The sequence below is a fragment of the Labrus bergylta genome, chromosome 23, assembly GCF_963930695.1.
Source record: "Labrus bergylta chromosome 23, fLabBer1.1, whole genome shotgun sequence".
Classification (NCBI taxonomy): Eukaryota; Metazoa; Chordata; class Actinopteri; order Labriformes; family Labridae; genus Labrus; species Labrus bergylta.
Genome location: NC_089217.1, coordinates 21,065,449 through 21,083,300, shown reverse-complemented (window position 1 = coordinate 21,083,300; position 17,852 = coordinate 21,065,449). Strand labels below are relative to the sequence as shown.

General features: G+C 39.1%; 1 protein-coding gene across 1 annotated transcript in view; it reads right to left on the bottom strand.

The window, feature by feature from the left end:
- LOC109987656 (proton myo-inositol cotransporter) overlaps positions 1–13,394 on the bottom strand; it is an 82,922-nt gene extending 69,528 nt beyond the window's left edge. The window contains exon 1 of the mRNA XM_020638815.3: positions 12,559–13,394. Coding sequence (XP_020494471.1) covers positions 12,559–13,126 — 568 coding nt within the window. The 5' untranslated portion in view covers positions 13,127–13,394. The remainder of the gene's footprint in view (positions 1–12,558) is intronic.
- Positions 13,395–17,852: the final 4,458 nt, after the last annotated feature.

Sequence of the window (17,852 nt, the reverse complement as noted above, 5' to 3'; positions counted from 1 at the left end):
TACGTTTTTCTTATCATCAACAGATCCTTTGTAAAGACACAAGTTTCAGGTTACATAATTTACATATTAAGCAATACTACAGGTCTGTTGGGCAATGGGCCCACCAGAGAATAAACCTTCATTCTACATCTTTCCCAATGTTTGAGCATGGCCCAAGGCCTAGTTTATATTGAATATAGAAAAAATAAAAAGAGCATTTTCTTCTGCTATTGTTTTTCCACTATTTTAAACTGCAGACAAAGACTCACATGGTGCAGGGGCATTTATAACAGCAAGACAGTGTATGGGCAATGACCAAAAGGAAATTGTGATTTTTGTAACTGGTAAAGAAACATGTTACTGCATGCATCATTATGAATCAGTTATGATGTCGAATAGTTCTTTGGACAACAAAAGGTTCTATGGCACAGAAACTGTTTGTTTGTACAATAAAGTTTATCAGACCATTTCTGGTTTTAGTCTCTTTGTGGCAGAAAAACAGTAAAAAAACAAAATGTTATCAGATTTAAGAAAACGTCTAAATATCAATCAATCAATCAATCAATTTATCTTTACATTAATTGATTGTAAAGAAAACATTAATCCATCAAAGTTACAGTGGCAAGGATAAAAATGTAGTTCAAGAAAACGACTGCATCTTAAAAACAGTGTGATCAATAGATCTCTCTTCAAAAATAGATTCACTCGTCCTAAGCAGACTCTGTAGGATATTGATTTCTGTTGTTGAAAAAAACAAAATAAGACAAAGAAGCTCATTTGCAGTTCAATTAAATCATTTGGGGTTGTTATCATTTTATGATTGATTAAGAAACCTGTTAGGAAGAGTTCAAAGTTGAGAATCTATCACCATGGGGGCATCGTGTCAGGATGCAGGAATCCAACAAGGAAACTTGAGTTTAGGTTTATTTTGTCCAATTTAGTTAAATAACGAGGGTAACAGAAAACACCCATGGGATGTTTGGAAAGTCAGTGCAGGATGAAAACATGAGTGCAAGGGAGTGCAGTCTTAAATAAGGAGTGAGCAGGTGAATTCAATCTAACTAATGAGATGAACAGTAACCAATCACGGGAGAGGGGAGAAAGGGAGAAACCAGGAAGTGTACTAAAGGAGGTGCAGTAGGAAAAGAGAGGAAGTGAAAAGAAACAAATAGTGATCTTTACTACAATACCCATTATTTCAGGCAGCTCAGTGGGTAAGAAGTACCTCTCCCAACCAGAAGGCTGGTGGGTTTGATCCCCGGCTCCTGTAGTCACGTCAGGTGTCCGTGGGCAAGCCAATGAGACCCACTGCACAGCCAGTGGAGTCACTGTGATTGCATATGAACAGAACAGTGACTGTGTGTGAATGAAATAGTACTGATTGTCAGTTGTGCACTTTACGTAGCAGCCTCTGCCATCTGTGTGTGAGTGTAGTGTGAACAGGTGAAAATGACATGTAGTGTGGAAGTGCTTTGAGTAATCAGAAGAATAACAAAAAAAAAACTTCACTTCCACCACTCTCATTATGACTCTAATGTCATGACCCTTTGTAAGTCGCATTAGATATAGAGAAGACATTGGCTGAAATAAACACTTTAATTCAGTTATGCAATTAAAAAAGAGTAATGATTAATATGCTATAGCTTAAGCTTGAAGATTTATCAGAGACCTTGTGTGGTAGTATCTGATTAGTTGTACAGCGTTCTTTTCCAGACCTTTCAGCTGCATCATTTGTGGCCTTCAGTAGACAAACTCAGTGGTTTTAGTTCTCACAACCCAAGTCACTATAGTTCTTTTATTATGTGACCTAATTATATAATTTCTACATAACAAAGGGTGTTCATGAACCCAAAATCAGGGACCTTCCCAGGGTGATCACACAAGCCTTTCACATCAGACACAGAACACGCACCATGGCCAGAGGCAGAGTGTTTTATAGAGTATACTGTATCTTTAAGAGCAATTAGATCTGGCTTGTTTAGAAAGAGCTTGATCATAGAAAAAAAATAGATTAAAGGTAATTTCAATAGCTGCTTTGTGTTTGCATATAACGCCATGCAATGCCATGCACACACGGAGATGGACATATGCACAGATCACAGCACACTTCACCCAAACAAAACAGATCCTTTTCCTGTCTTAACGCCTCTATTTGTATTCACTTCATACAGCCAGACCTCTTCGTCTCATCTTCTAGAGATTATTTCCACCCATGTTCCACTTGTATCCCTCTTAGCCATATGTACCAGCAGCTTGTCTCTGTCCAAACCAAACCTGCTACCACAGAAGCCCCATATGTCTACAAGTGAGACACTACAAATATGCTAAATATGTACACAGATAGACACGCTGGTGGAAGCTGCTGTCAGTACAGTGTGTTGTATTCTGCTACAGAAATACTCAAACAACGGACAGTACACATAACACACAACACAGTATTTATTTCCTTATTTCCTTGTTAATTGTTTAGCACCAATACAACAAGTCAAATTCCTTGTATGTGTAAATGTATTTGGCAATAAAGCCCGATTCTGATTCGAGTAAAAGTACATCTCAAAGACAGACAAAGTAGTCATTGCCTCATACATAAGGTGGATGGTTAAACTTTCACATCTGGCTGCAGGTGGTGATGGGGAAAATTTTGAGCAAATGCTTGACGTTGCATCAATTTATGGACTTTTATATGAAGTGTTTTTATGCTGAACTTCTACAGTCAGCTTCAGTCAGTCAGTATGTTTACATGTGGCTAGAAAAAGTCGATTTCTTTGTTATTCTGATTAATACTGGACTTTAAAAAAAAAGAATATAAACATGTTTGAAGGACTGAAATCCTACAATGTTGAATTTCTCGACTAACACACCTAGATAATAAGGTTTGGGACACATTCACTCTTGCCTAATGGTGGACCCAAATTGACCCAGGCTTTCTGCGCATGCTCCACAGTTCCCGTGCTTTGACCCAGATAGCAGAAGTCACGTTGTCATCTGCCTTCAGATATGTTCGAATATCATAAATTAAATGGAAAGCATGCATTGCATTTGGATTTAAAAGCACAGAATGTATGAAATGTACAGAGCTTTAAAGCTGTCCATGTTTTCACCGTTTGACAAATAACCCATTCTGCTGTTTTCTAACTTGTTAGCAAGGTCAACCGGTAGAAGATCCAATAGTAACTATATTCTGAATGGGGACATATAATGTACTTGTATCTCCACCTACCATAGCAGAGTCAGACATTCTTTGGTCAATAAATCAATTCTTCTCTGGTGCTTGTTTAATGGGACAAGGACCAGAGTCCATGTCCCATTAAACAAGCACCATGTTAAAACAAGTGCTTGCAGGAGTAGATCCTAAGGGGGAGGTAAAAATAACTCATTAAAGGGGGTAATGTCAGTATAGTAAAGATCACTATTTTGTTTCCTTTCACTTCCTCTCTTTTCCTACTGCACCTCCTTTGGTACACTTCCTGGTTTCTCACTCTCTCCTCTCCCCCTTGATTGGTTGTTGTTTGCACTCAGTCACTAATTAATTAGATTGAATTCACCTGCCTATATTTAAGACTGCACTCCCTTACATTTATGTTTTCATCTTCACATGGTGTGGCAGTTCAGCAATGGTAAGGTGGCTTTCACTCCTATTTTAGTTACTATCTAGTCCATTTTATTTTATCCTAAGTACTTTGTTTATCTTTATTTCCTTCAGAAAGTAATCTAATTTGCCTATTTTATTGTGCTAATATTTTACTTGTCTTTCAGCATGGATGTTCAATCCCATGTGTCCAACTAATTTGACGAAATAAACCTGTTACCTATACTCAAGTCTTGTTGAATCTTGTTGAGTGGGGAGGTCAAAGTTACAATTATAAATTACCTACAATCTCTTGAAGTGAAGATTTTTTTAATTGGTACAACCTTCCATTGGTATGTTTAAAATTACTATGACATTTTTTTAAAGAAAACTTAATTTTCCTGGCTCCAGGCTGCAGCCACACACTCTTGAATGCTTTTGATAAATCTAAGAGGTAGAATGCATAACTTTCTAGGTACATCATTTGCATGAGAGAAATCTTGATTCACAAGTTGCATCATGTCAATGCAAGTGAAGCTATCAGAGTACCTCTCGTTAATGAGCTCTCCTTTAGGCACCAGGGATCTCTCTCTCTCTCTCTCTCTCTCTCTCTCTCTCTCTCTCTCTCTCTCTCTCTCTCTCTCTCTCTCTCTCTCTCTCTCTCTCTCTCTCTCTCTCTCTCTCTCTCTCTCTCTCTCTCTCTCTCTCTCTCTCTCTCTCTCTCTCTCTCTCTCTCTCTCTCTCAGCCTTTAGCCGCACTGCCCACTTAAACGAAGGGTGTGTCTGTTCTTGTGAAGACGGCCTCGAGGCACTTTGCACAAAGCTCAGGACTGACTAACTCAATCAGAGTCTGAGAGAGATACTTCACTTGAACCCTCCATCTCTGATGAAGTAAAGGAACAGGCCAGACAGTTTCTGGTTCTAGTAGATGGTTGTGATGGAGGACGCTAATGAAGGATCCTTGAAAGTGTAGGGTAAGAATTTGAGAGGACAAGATACAGCCATGAATGGTGAAGTGATTAGATTCAAAGATAAAAGATGTGTCCCCTTTTCTAATTAGATTGCGTGTTTCTAATTTCACAGTGGATTGTGCAAACTGAAATTTGTTTGGTAAAAGGTAAATAAAATAACATACTATGGGACTTCAGTTTGAAGTTTTGTTTCAACTAGAGCGATAACTTAAAGAGATGTGACTTTCACATTCAAACAAGCACAAAGGTAAAGGCCTCATTAGGTCTTCATTTGTCTTCTACCCTGTTGGTGAGAGAATGTGGCTTAATTATATAAACCAACATGTTAATCATCCAGCCTCCAGGTACAATTAAATGTTATCACAATGTAATTAACTGCACTATTTCTATGCAGAGCATTCATCTACTGCTTCCAAGGACAAAACAATTTAAAATTCAGTACTGCTTAAATGTTTAGCTGGAAAACCTGATTAAACACAATTTTTGAGGATGACTGTGTGCTTCTAGTTGTGTAATGGTGGATTGAGCAAGGGTACCATGTACATTGACTTCAGTCCTCATCGCAGCAGTCTCCGGTTCCACTCCTGGTCATGTCACTATAGGGAATGTCATTTCCCATTGCTGTCTCTCAAGCCGTCTTGTCAAATAAAGGCAAGACATCTTAAAAACAAGTATTTCATCCCTACTTACAGGATTTCAGTCCTGAAAGTAGGGATGTTGTAACAACAGCAACACACAATGTGGATGCGATGATGTGTTAATGTATCTGTTATAAGTTATATTTCAGCAAAAAGTTGATGTGCAATACGTGAATTAATAAAGTATCTTAACATTAAAGGCTTTACTTTTTTTGATTCAGCAGATGTCGCCCTTGAGCACCAGCATGAAACCAAAGCAACTTGCGCTGCATTGTTGTTAGCATGCTAATGCTAGCGATCTTTATTATGCTGGTATCTTCACACTGCATGTAAATTTACCTGAAATGAGCGTGATCTAGAAACACAGTTAAGCAGTGAGTACAGTATGTTATTCTTCTTTTTCTCTAGTCCCTCAATTAAACTACTTTTATACACAAGGGGAAGAGTCAGCCGGCCGTCCAGGCGATGTAAACAAACTGAAGATATGACTCTGAAATCATCCCAGACAGTGGGACTCGGGTGTTACACCCATTGTAGACAGTCATGACTCACAGTTATTTACAGAGGATATACTTGATTTTTCTTGCATTTAAGTGTGAAAAATCATATATTAAGACTTAACCATAAAGTATTTTTCCTCCTCTTTCTGGATCAACCAGTCACTGATTGTGGGGTGGTTGTGGCTTAGTTTGTAGAGTTGGTTGACATGTCCGATGTGTCCTTGGGCAAGACACTTAATTATAAGTTTCTCCCACTGCTTTTTCTTCAGCGTATGAATGGGTTGGTTACATCTGATGGCAATGTTACATAGCAGCCTCTGCCATCAGTGTGTGAGTGTAGGTGTGACATGCAGTGTGGAAGTGCGTGGAGGTGTCAGAAGACTAGAACAGCGCTGCTCAAGTTCATTTTCCATTTAGAAAGAATGAGTTTCTGTTCCATCCTTGCTCAGAGGGGCTCTGAGAATGTTACTAAATCACTCCTAAGATGTGACTCCTTCATGGATTTCTTTTCAGATAAACTAGGTACTCTGAGATTATTCTCAGGATGGTTGTTAACACGCTGCTCAACTTTCTTTTGAACTGATGTAACCCTCAAAAGAAAATGAAAACATGGGAGAACAGGAGCATATGGTTAAACAATCAAATAATTTCTGTTCTGTGTGAAAAGTCACACATCAAAAAGAGCTGACAAGAGTCCATTTCTCCTCCCAAGATTGAACCATCTTTCTAAAAAATATCTAGTGCAGCATGAAACCTCTTAATTCAAAAAAAAAAAAAAGGGAAATGAAGTTGAAAATCTGTCAGTTCTGGTTCAATACTGTCTGTTTGCTCAGACGAGAAGCGGCACGTATCTCACAACAGTGCCTGTGTTCAGGCAAAGGTCAGATCAACAATAACTGTCCAGACAAACCACAGGCTTCTTGGATTGAAATACAGAGAGGCAGAGCCTGGGTATGGTCTTTCCTGGTTTTCACAAAATGCTTCCATGACCTTTAAGGCAAGTTCAGTTCAGAAATGCTAAGTAACTGGAGAAGTGGCGGCCATGTTAATTCGAGTGTGCAGGTAGCAAGACTCGGTCGGAATACTTGAATGCAATGAAAAATGTTGCCTTAGTAGTGTCTCTGATGGCTAATTGTGGTGCCAGAATGTGTTTCATTACCTATCCGGGTGTGCTTGTGCATGCTGTAATATGGGTGAATAGGTGTAAAGATTGTGATGGCAGAGGGGGAGGGGATACTTAAAAAGAAACAGCCACTTCAAATGTGACAGCAAGTATGACCCAGGTGAATCGTTTCTTCTCCTTAATTAACAATCAGAGCTAGTGTTTGTAAATGAGCTGTAGCAGGATCAGTCCTCCATCACTAGCTCTTTTGGGAAATATAATTTTCCGTGTTTCATATTAAAAAATCTCTGCAAATATTTTTTCACTTCAGTTTTCTTTCTCTGTTGTTGTTCAGATCAAGCACTTACACTTGACTTGCTATACTTTCATGACTGTCTGTGTTTATATAATTTTATTGGCTTGCATCTTAATTAAAAACATCAACAGGTGGCCATCGATGTGTAAGAAACTTGTGGTTGGAGACTGTCCCTTTACAATATGCACATCAAGCTCCTGTGAGATTTGTTGTTTTTTTTTGGGGTATGAAAAGCGCTTACATGATTAGCGCTTATATTATACTGATGCCTTCCTTTCTGATAATAACTAACTCTGATCATTTTTGATAATTGTGATCATTTTCTGATAATTTCAAATTTTACTTCAATTGATTTCTGATTAACTTCAAAAGCAAATGAGACAATGAGGTGTTTGTTTGTTTTTTTTCCTTTTTTGTGAAGTTTTCCTACTGTGCTTTCGGTCTGGTCTTGTTTTTTTCTTTCAGCGGCTTGGCGTGGCTCAGAGGTTTCTTGAGCTGTCTGCAAGCACAAGCCTGATCCCCACCAGTAATCACCTGCTGCTGCATATACAGTATGTTGATGGTCCCAGTTTCCGAGTTGGAAAGTTGTTCTTCCGACTTCAGTGTGTTCACGTGATTTCAGTCCTGAAAGTAGGGATGTTGTAACAACAGCAACACACAATGTGGATGCGATGATGTGTTAATGTATCTGTTATAAGTTATATTTCAGCAAAAAGTTGATGTGCAATACGTGAATTAATAAAGTATCTTAACATTAAAGGCTTTACTTTATTTTTGATCCAGCAGATGTCGCCCTTGAGCACCAGCATGAAACCAAAACAACTCTCTCTGCGTTGTTGTGTTAGCATGCTAATGCTAGTGATCTTTATTATGCTCGTATCTTCACACTGCATGTAAATTTACCTGAAATGAGCGTGATCTAGAAACACAGTTAAGCAGTGAGTACAGTATGTTATTCTTCTAACTTTTATACGAGAGAGGAGGAGTCAGCCGGCCGTCCTGGCGATGTACAAACTGAAGATAGGATTCTGAAAACATCAGACAGTGGGACTCGAGTGTTACACCCATTGTAGACAGTCATGACTCAGAGTTATTTTCAGAGGATATACTTGATTTATATTTAAGTGTGAAAAATCGCATATAAAGCCTTTAACAAAAAATATTTTGCCCCCCATGTGATGACGATTATGACGTCAAGTCGGCAAATCGGACACGTTTTTTTTTTTTTGAGGTTCCAAGTCGACTGGAGCGGGAGTTTATGTGCAATTTACAAATCTGAAACTCGTTTCTCCTACTGTAGGAACACCAACCACCTTTTCAAATGTTACAACTTACTTAAAACTACTGTGCTTTAAAATTGTTTCTGTCGCTAATACTGTGTCTTCTTTCTATTCCCAGTGCCTCCCACTAACGAGCTCTAGCGCCTCACCACCCAGCCTCTCTATCAAGCCTAACCAGAATCCACCAGCCTCAACATCTACTCTGACTTCAGCCTCAAGCCTAACAGTACAGTACCTAGTGGTGTGCGATATAACGATCTTAGATCGTGAAGGATTTTAACTTACTGACGATCTGCCAAAGCAGGGACACTGTAGAACCGGGCTTATGTGTTTGTTCTATCATGCTACAGTTTATGCTGCAACACGGACACGTCTCCACCTCAGCGGTGAAAACGAAACTTAAAAGTAAAGTCTGCAAAAACAACTCCATCCCAGTTATATGCAACTGTTCTGATATTTTTCCAAGCTGACACTACGTGATCAACAGTTTACTTATCAGCATAGTTTGAACAGTTAAGTTTACATCTCGGATAGCAACACAAGAAACCGTTTAACGAGCCGGAGAGACGTTCACAGTCTGCTGAGAGACAGACAGAGCGGAGCTCAGACAGTCAGTGAGTGGCGATATAACCCCGGTGTTTAAAATGTTGCTGTTGGTGTTTTCTGCTCCCTCTGTTTTTAAAAGTTACTTATCAAGTCTCTCCACCCGAAGCTCACCTGTTGTGATAACTGAACCTATAGGGATTACACTAAACAACGTTACAAAGCAGCAGGCAGTAGAGAGTGAGTAACCATGGTGACTGTCTGTCTGTCAATCAACAATGTCCCGCCCCCTCTATGAATTAAACTCTTCTGTCAGTAAAACTTACTTTGATCATGTCACAGAATGAACACATTCTGTATTATGTTTGATTATATGTAAACTAAAGTTAGTCCAATGATGTCATAAAAAACAACAAAGGCTTCAGAGCCTGTATGAAACTACAGCTGTAGGAACTCTGCAGGGCTAAAATAGAACAGAAACACAAGAACTCGAAGTCTACATGTTTTTAAATGGATGCATCACTGTGTGAAAATGTTCCTGATGAACATACAAAGAGGACACATAACTAAATCACAATTTCAAAGTGGTGCAGAAAACCTTCAAATTGTGTGTAAATATTGATCAAATCGAGGGAAAGACGTTTCTGGTGCTAAAGATGTTCTGGGTGGGAGACCTCCAGACCTCCTTACAAAGATGTTTTTCGTAGGTTCTTTAAAAACATTTCTTACTGTAAAGATTCTCAAGAAACTGTGAGGTTTTTTTTAAATTAAGAACACTACATGCACTTGTACAGGACAAAATCAGCAAAGAGATAAGAGGTAGCACTTTGTCCACAGGGGGTGCCAAAATAAAAATAAAAACGTTCATTCCTCAATATATTGTTGTGTGTATCTTGTGTATATCACAAATCATGTTTGTGTTTTTAACGAGCAACAGGTTGACTCAACAGTATCTACAATTAGTCACAACATTCCCCATTTCTTTATCAGCCAAAAAGAAAACTACCCTAATAATCAGAGCTTTAATGGAAAGCTATTTGTATTTGTCCTGAACTGTCACTGTTCTGTCATGTGTTGCAATGGCACCACCTGTTGGCCTGCAAAAAACTCATACAGGAAGTGCACTTGTTTCAAAGGAAACAAGAAGTGTGCACTCTATAAAATGAACAGGAAGTTGGAGGTTCTTCCTTTTGTTGTCGTCAGAGCACACGTGCCAACTCCTGGAGAAGCTCAACAATGAACTGACTTGTGTCGCTTAAGACAGCAACGTCTGTAAGTCGTTTATTATGTATGATTGCAAGGTGGCTAGCCCTTAGTTGTTTTGACAGAATGTGGTCGCAGAATCTGTATTTTGCTCTTGCTTATCGTAGCATGTAGTTTAGCTTAGCATTTAGCTCAGCATGTAGTTTGTTTAGCCCATAGCTTAGCATTTAGCTTAGCATTAATGTTATAATTGTATTACAAGAGAAATTGATTATTTAATTATGTGAAGTTATTTATATCATGCTAATCTGTACATTTTCTTTGTTATAGTTTTTACTCTGAATTCAACCTTGATGAATAAACAAGATCAACTGAGAACCTGACTCACTCATCAGTTCAATTGAACTGACTGTCGAACTGCATACCCACACGTAGGAAGGACAGTTACAGTCACTGTTTGGTGCATGCAGTCATACAACCAACACGTCTGAGTGGAGAAACAAGGCAATCACTCACGCCAGTATACACCCTAATCCAGGTCTGCCACAGGGGACTTTATTCAAAAGTCTCCATTCTGACTATTACCCAACTGTGACTATTAAACTGAGAAGGTTTCATTAAGGTGCCTCAAGCGCTGCAATGAGTGGATGAAGAAGACATGTTGGTGAGGGTTAGAGAGACGGGCAGATTTAAAAATGAGTCTGGGCATTTCACAAATAAGTTAACACTTCTCTTCAGTTTTGATTTGAATTATTCAGACACATTTCTTTGTCAACTGCTCAAAATTAAATTAACTTTAATCAGAAAATAAATTCTAGCAGTTTGCCTCCCCTCTTATTTTAGTCAGTAAGTGTCTTTGTAAAGCAGATATTTGAAGTACAAGAAAAGGAAAGAGAATGTAATCTTTTCACTGCATTTGTTTAAGAGCTTTGTCCAGTAGGAGCAGACATTTCCAAAAAATAGTCCAAGCTGTATTTCCCATGAAAAAAAAACCCCCAACTGATTTCCATTGTCTAGTTACATAGCAGAAGGAGAGTTTCTTAAAAATCTACAAAAAAAACACCTCTTCTGCACATCCAGACATTCATGTTTTTTATTTCTTTGATATCCAGGAGAGAAACTTTGTATTGATTCAGCTTGTGATGAAAAACAATTCTGGGAATCCTGTTAATTATATGTACACAGAAAATGTGCACAGTCTGAATTTCTCTTTCAACCAATTACCAGCCATTCATCCAGCAGTGATGGCCTCACACCTTCATCGGCACAACATTCAGGATGCCAGCTAAATATGTGCTAATTTTAGCATGGCTAGTTTGTTCATCACAAAACAGGAAACCAAATTACAGCATTTATCTCCAAATCCATTTAAGGATGCAAAAAACAGAGAACTCTTATTTAAGAGCAATGCTTCCACTGTAATCCCAGTGGTGAGAAAGTGGCCTGCAATTCCTTCAGGTATCACTGCTCTGAGCTCTTACTACTCTCAAAGGAGGCAGTAAATGTGTGCCATCAACGTGGCACTCAGCCTGGAGATCATCAGAGCATGTGAGTCATGAGTAGCAGGAGTGAAAGCCTGTGTAAATGATTTGGGGTACATTGAGTTCTGATCTGAAAGGAGTGTCTCATGTAAAAGCATGCAGAGAGTGGAGGAAGGAACCGCTAAAAAGAACAAGGATTCAAGAGAGGAGAAAGTAGAGTGTGGAAAATACTCGGGAAGGCAGTAGAACCAAATATGCAAAGCTGTGATGGAAGGGAAGGAAGAAGACAATAAGATAAACTAACTCAGACATCAAAACAACTTGACAAGTCTTCTTTGTGCTTATAGCCTTGTGTTTCTTCCCTGTTTTTGGGGATAAAATATGTCTCTTATTTCACCATGAGTTTTCCCTTATCACTTAACGATGCCCGAATAAACCTCATATTTCTACTGATGATAATAATAAAGGAAGCAAGCTGTTTAACAGCAGGTGGTATGCAGCCTGAACAAGCAAGAGCCATACTCTGTGATTGTAAACTGTAATTGCAAGTAGACTTGAGGCAGGGATTTGAGATGAGAGACAGACATAAACAAACCAATCACATTTGCTTTGGGTGAGGGGTTTGATCCTTGACTGATTCTGACCTCTGAAATTTCTGATGGACTGAGAGTGCAGATATCAGTTAACTTTCCCATTACCATTAGTAATGGCGTGAGATAATTTCAATGGTTTCCAGTAATGAGCTATTTGTCTTAACCATAGTGACATTGTTAATGTATGGCTTGGCTACGTTTTAAAGCCTATTTTAACAGCTAATGCAAGTGTTGAAACATTTTTTCTATAGCCTGTAGGCCTACAATTTAAAATTTAAATTCACATTCAATTTAGGTAAAATAAAAAATAAAATAAAAAGCGGGAACTGCTCTACAAGAAAAAACTGTCGGAGTCAAGGAAGCTTTTTAAAACACATTTCTTACCTAGCCCAACTCCGACGACGACTCTCCCCGCTAAGAGAACCTTCTTTCCAGGCGCGGTGCTCAGTACGACCCCCCCGACAGTGAAGAAGAAGCTCGCCAACAGTATGCACACTCTGCGCCCGAAGAGCCCGTTGAGGAAGCCGCCCAGCAGGGCTGACAGGGCGGCTGCAGCCACACTACTTGATATAAGCACCTCCTGCCACAGGGCGCTCAGGTCCAGCTCCCTCTTCAGCAGGAGGATCGCCCCGGAGATCACCCCGGTGTCGTAGCCGAACAGGAACCCCCCCAGGGCGGAGAAGGCAGCCAGGACGTAGACGAAGCCGGGCGTGACATCTTGCTGGAACTGCTTGCGGGCAGCCCTCTCTAGGTCCCCGGTGTTTGAGGAGGGTGCTGCGGGGGCACCGGCGGTAGAAGCCGCGGCGGAGGCGCCCTGGCTGCTGATGCTGGCGTTGGACGGAGCCTTGATGAGACTCCGCTCTCCTCCATCGTTCACTTTCTTCCAGCGCTCGCCCATCAGGTTGCTCATACTACGGAGGTTGTAGTCATGGTCGACCTGCTTTCGCGACATATGGGAAACACGCTGATAGGCCTGCTGAGTTGTTTTAGTGCTTCAAAAAGAAAAAACAAAACAAAACAAAATCACCCACTAAACTACCACCCCCTCTTCCCTCAGATTTTAGAGTCGACCACGTTTGTTCACAAAGTAGGCCAATCCCAAATGAAACGTCGGCTGCCGTGTAAAGTTCTCCAACATCTCCTTGTGCGTGTCCGTGTTTCACATCCCCGTGGTCCTGATGGGAGAGTTGAAGAAGAGTGGTGAGGAAAAGGTAAGATAGGAGGAGTGTAGTGGAGCAGCTCGTCACTACCAGCGTCGGAATGACGTAAAGAAAAAAATGTTTTGGAAACGTGATACTGGATTGGGGACACTGGATAGTGTAATGAGGAGAATTTAGTGTGCCGCAATTCAATAAAATTCCGGAAATTGTATAGGCTAGTGAAAAATAATATCAGATAGGCCTAGACATGTTGATAAAGAATACAATAGTTTTCCATTTGGAATAGTCTATAATAGTAGAATCCTACAAACGGACAATATTTTATTATAAATAAGCTACAAGAAAAAATCTAAATTTGACATTATTTTAATAAAATTCTGAAAAAAATATTTAGATACACATAAGAATAGAATAGAATTACTTTATTGATCCCAAACTGGGAAATTGTGGAAATTTCCCAGTCTACTTCCACTATTAAAAACGTGCTTTGTACAGGCAAATGTACTATATTAATATTCATAATGAAATATTAAAGAATTCATATCACCATGTTCACCTGTTACTTCAGGTTTACAACAGCCTGCTTTGAGCATATGAGGGAAACGGCTGCCCCCTGCAGGACAGGCTGTAGCACTACAGGGCCCAGTTTCTGAGGACCACTTACTCAACATCTGGGCTACACACAGGTACTGTCACCCTGATAATCGTACAGAAGAAGGTCAACATTCCTTGGAAAATAACACCTCTAAACCTTTACTTTAAAATGTTTTGCCTAAATCATAAATGTCAGTTCGTTTTAAAGAGGGAGATCTTCAGGCCTATTTGTAGACAAAATAATTATCCCATTAAAATCCAATTCTCTGTAGACATGAACAACAGCTGTCAGATGGAGAAATGAAATGGTCGTAAATGCGTTCATGTGTGGTGGGGATCAATTTGTGGACAGTGGTGTCACCAAAATGGAGAACAAGAACAAGCTGAAAGTCTCATGAGTAAGCCCATTAGAGAAGGTGGACAATAATGGGATACACTTCCTGTACACATTGTGGTGTACATGGTTTCATGGAGAAAATCTATAAAGTCTTCTAATGGAAAAATTAACCATGTCTGATTAGCTAATTAATCTCAACTAGTGGCAGGGGCTCAGGGTGATGTGGTGACCATGTGGTGACCAGTCATTCTGCAATCTGGCTATAGCTTTTCAATTAATGGCAAAACGATTTTCAGGTTTGATGATGATTGTTGCAGAATTGGTTGCAGTATTGGTTGCACTATATAAATAAAACTGTGGATAGGGAAAGCATACATACAGCTGTCCCTGCATTGTGAAGTCATTTGGTTTTCACCTGCACTAGGTCATAGTATTTCTAATGTTGCTGCAATTAAATCTGGAAAAGGCCTATTTGTCTTGGATTTTTGAATATGCAATATATTGTGCTTTATTTTGATCATTCCAATCAGCAATATTCATTTTACAACTCTAACACTATAATGTGCAATTTCAATGTATAGCGGCTTTCCTGAAGATGAAGCCGCTGAGAGGCTAAGGTTGGGTCTAATATCTTGTCTGACGTGTTTTCAAAAGAATACTGTGATATGTAAAATAAGTTTGACTTTTTTATTAACATAAATAAAGATAATCAACTTAACTTTTAATAACGTGCATTAACTCATAATCACAGTGTACTAGAAACAATAGCGGTCAACAAAAAATACGGCAACCCAGCTTAACCCCTCTCTTCCACTGAGAACAAAAAGTGAACAGGTGAATTAAATCAACACATCTCTGCCCATACCCATGTGACCAGACATTTCCCCCACTCAATATAATCCTAATAAATGATATAATAATCAATAACCAAAACACCAAAATATAACAGACTACCTTGAATAAATATTACAAAGATAATTACAGCCACCCATGGCTCCAACATAATGTTCTTATTATAATGAACAATTGTGTTGAATATCATGCAAAATTTGGGGGCAATATACACTCACCGGCCACTTTATTAGGTACAGTTGATTAACTGCTTGTAATTGCAATATGTAATCAGCCTATCACATGGCAGCAACTCAATGCATTTAGGCATGTAGACATGGTTAAGAAGGTCTTCTGAAGTTCAAATCAAGCACCAGAATGGGGCAAAAAGTTGATTTAAGTGACTTTGAACATGATTGTTGGTGCCAGACGGGCTGGTCTGAGTATTTCAGCATCTGTTGATCTTCTCGAATTTTCAACCATCTCAAGTGTTTACAGAAAATGGTCCAAAAAATAGAAACTATCCAGTGAGCGGCAGTTCTCTGGGGGAAAATGCCTTGTTGATGATGCCAGAGGTCAGAAGAGAATGACCAGACCAGATCTGATAGAAAGGCAACACTAACTCAAATAACCACAGGTTACAACCGAGGACCTGGTGTACTAATTGAGTATCCTTCAAACACCACAGCCTACCTGAGCACTGTTTCTGACAATGACCATCCCTTTATGATTACAGTGTACCCATCTTCTGATGGCTACTTCCTGTAGGATAACGCGCCATGTCACAAAGCTCCTATCATATCAAACTGGTTTCTTGAACATGACAATGACTTCACTGTAAATGGCCCCCACAGTCACCAGATGTCAATCCAACAGAGCTCCTTTGGGATGTGGGGAGATTCAGCTCATGGATGTGATGCCGACACATGTGATGATATCATGTCAATATTGACCAAAATCCCTGAGGAAATGTTTCCAGCACCTTGTTGAATATATGCAATAAAAAATAAGGCAGTTCTGAAGGCAAAAGGAGTCCAACCCGGTACTGGCAAGGTGTACCTAATAAAGTGGCCAATGAGTGTACGTTGGGCAGCCTACAAGTAAGCCTATTGGTTGTCTACCAGGATCTTGCATAAGGTCTGTATCTGACCTGCTAATAATAGCCCACGGTCAGTAATGCCATTCATTTTGCTTACTTTGTAAGCTAATGTATGATAGCCTACTTCTATAATTATCCTTGTCTAGGCCAGGTTTATGTGAATTTAACTCTTATCCACTTTAGTAGGCCTATAAGCTACACTTTATGAATTTTGTATTTCACTTTGCCTATATTTGATACTGCTTCTTGTTACTCTTTTTTTGTGCTATAATCTTGGTATCCAAATTTCCTATGGCAATAATAAAGTTCTATCTTATCATCTTTATCCATATATGACCTATGTACTTCAGCAGTGACCTTAATGAGAAGCTCTATACAAACTCACTAGGAAATATCCTGCCTAAAATATATCAGGGTATTGTTTGTCTTGAAACTCCTAAGCCTCCCAGTGGCCACAATATCAATAAATGTCAGTAAGCAAGGTCGAAAGATGAATATTTTAGCCAGAATGACATTATCGACCTAACTTTAAAATCAATGCAAATTGGCCTATGCTCAAAATTAGAGGTAGGTTAGCGTAGCACAATGTGAAATATGACCTCTGCAGCTCCACAGAGCGTTTACACCTGTAAGTTTATTGTTTTCCTTTAGAAGGGGTTTTTTGTACAGATTAGTCTCACTGCTCTGCTCTGCTTTTAGCTGTTCTTTGCAACAAATATAGGGTAAACCTGTTGCTCTACTTCCCAACCAAAGAGCTCGTATACAGTTACAGTAGCAGCAAGTTAGCTAACTGTTTTTTTTGTGATCAATTTTTTATTATTGATTTTCATGTTCAGGCAGCATATACATTTATATATCACATGAGGAATCGACATTATGAATTTATCAAACATGTTGTTAATAGGCAAAACATAATCTGGATTTCTGTCATCAATTATCATATATTTATGTATTAAATATAGCTGCACATTGTCAATCCTTCCCTACTCCCTGTTTCCCATGGCGACCAAACCCCCCTCCCTTACAAGATCTCTAACTAGTTACTAAGTAAACTAACTGTTGAAGGAAGTTGAACAGCTAGATCAAGACACATATATTTTTTTAAGAAATGTGTGAAGACCCAGACAGTTTGAAGAGGTAAAAGAAAGTTGGGTTTACATTAGTCAGTGGCCAGAGACATAACTCAAATGTTGATGTTTCTTTCAAGTGTGCTTGTTGTGTGAAGTAATTTGCATTTAAGGCAAATAAAATGCTAAGTGAGTTGGGAATCTCTTCAAGTGTTTACAATGTAGCTTTACTGCATTTTCTAAATTGAGATTTATATTTGTGGTCGAAATGGGAGTTTATAGTTTAGTCATACAGAATGCAGTTAAATTGCCCCTGATAAAAAAAAGTCTACAAACAATACATTTTTGGAAAGTAATAAAAAGGGGGGTGATAGAGGGAAATGTCAAGTTTAATGTTGCCTACTGATGTGTTGATAAGCCTCTTAATTCTTTTGATCACCTCACTGATTTAATTGAAGGGTTTGCCTCAATTTGCTGCTTTAAGAAGACTAATCTTTTCAGGAAAAGAAATCTGAGTAGCTGCACAAGATGTCTTGAGGTACTTTCCCTCAGCTCAAATTGAAAATTAACTTACAACATCCTGGTTCATG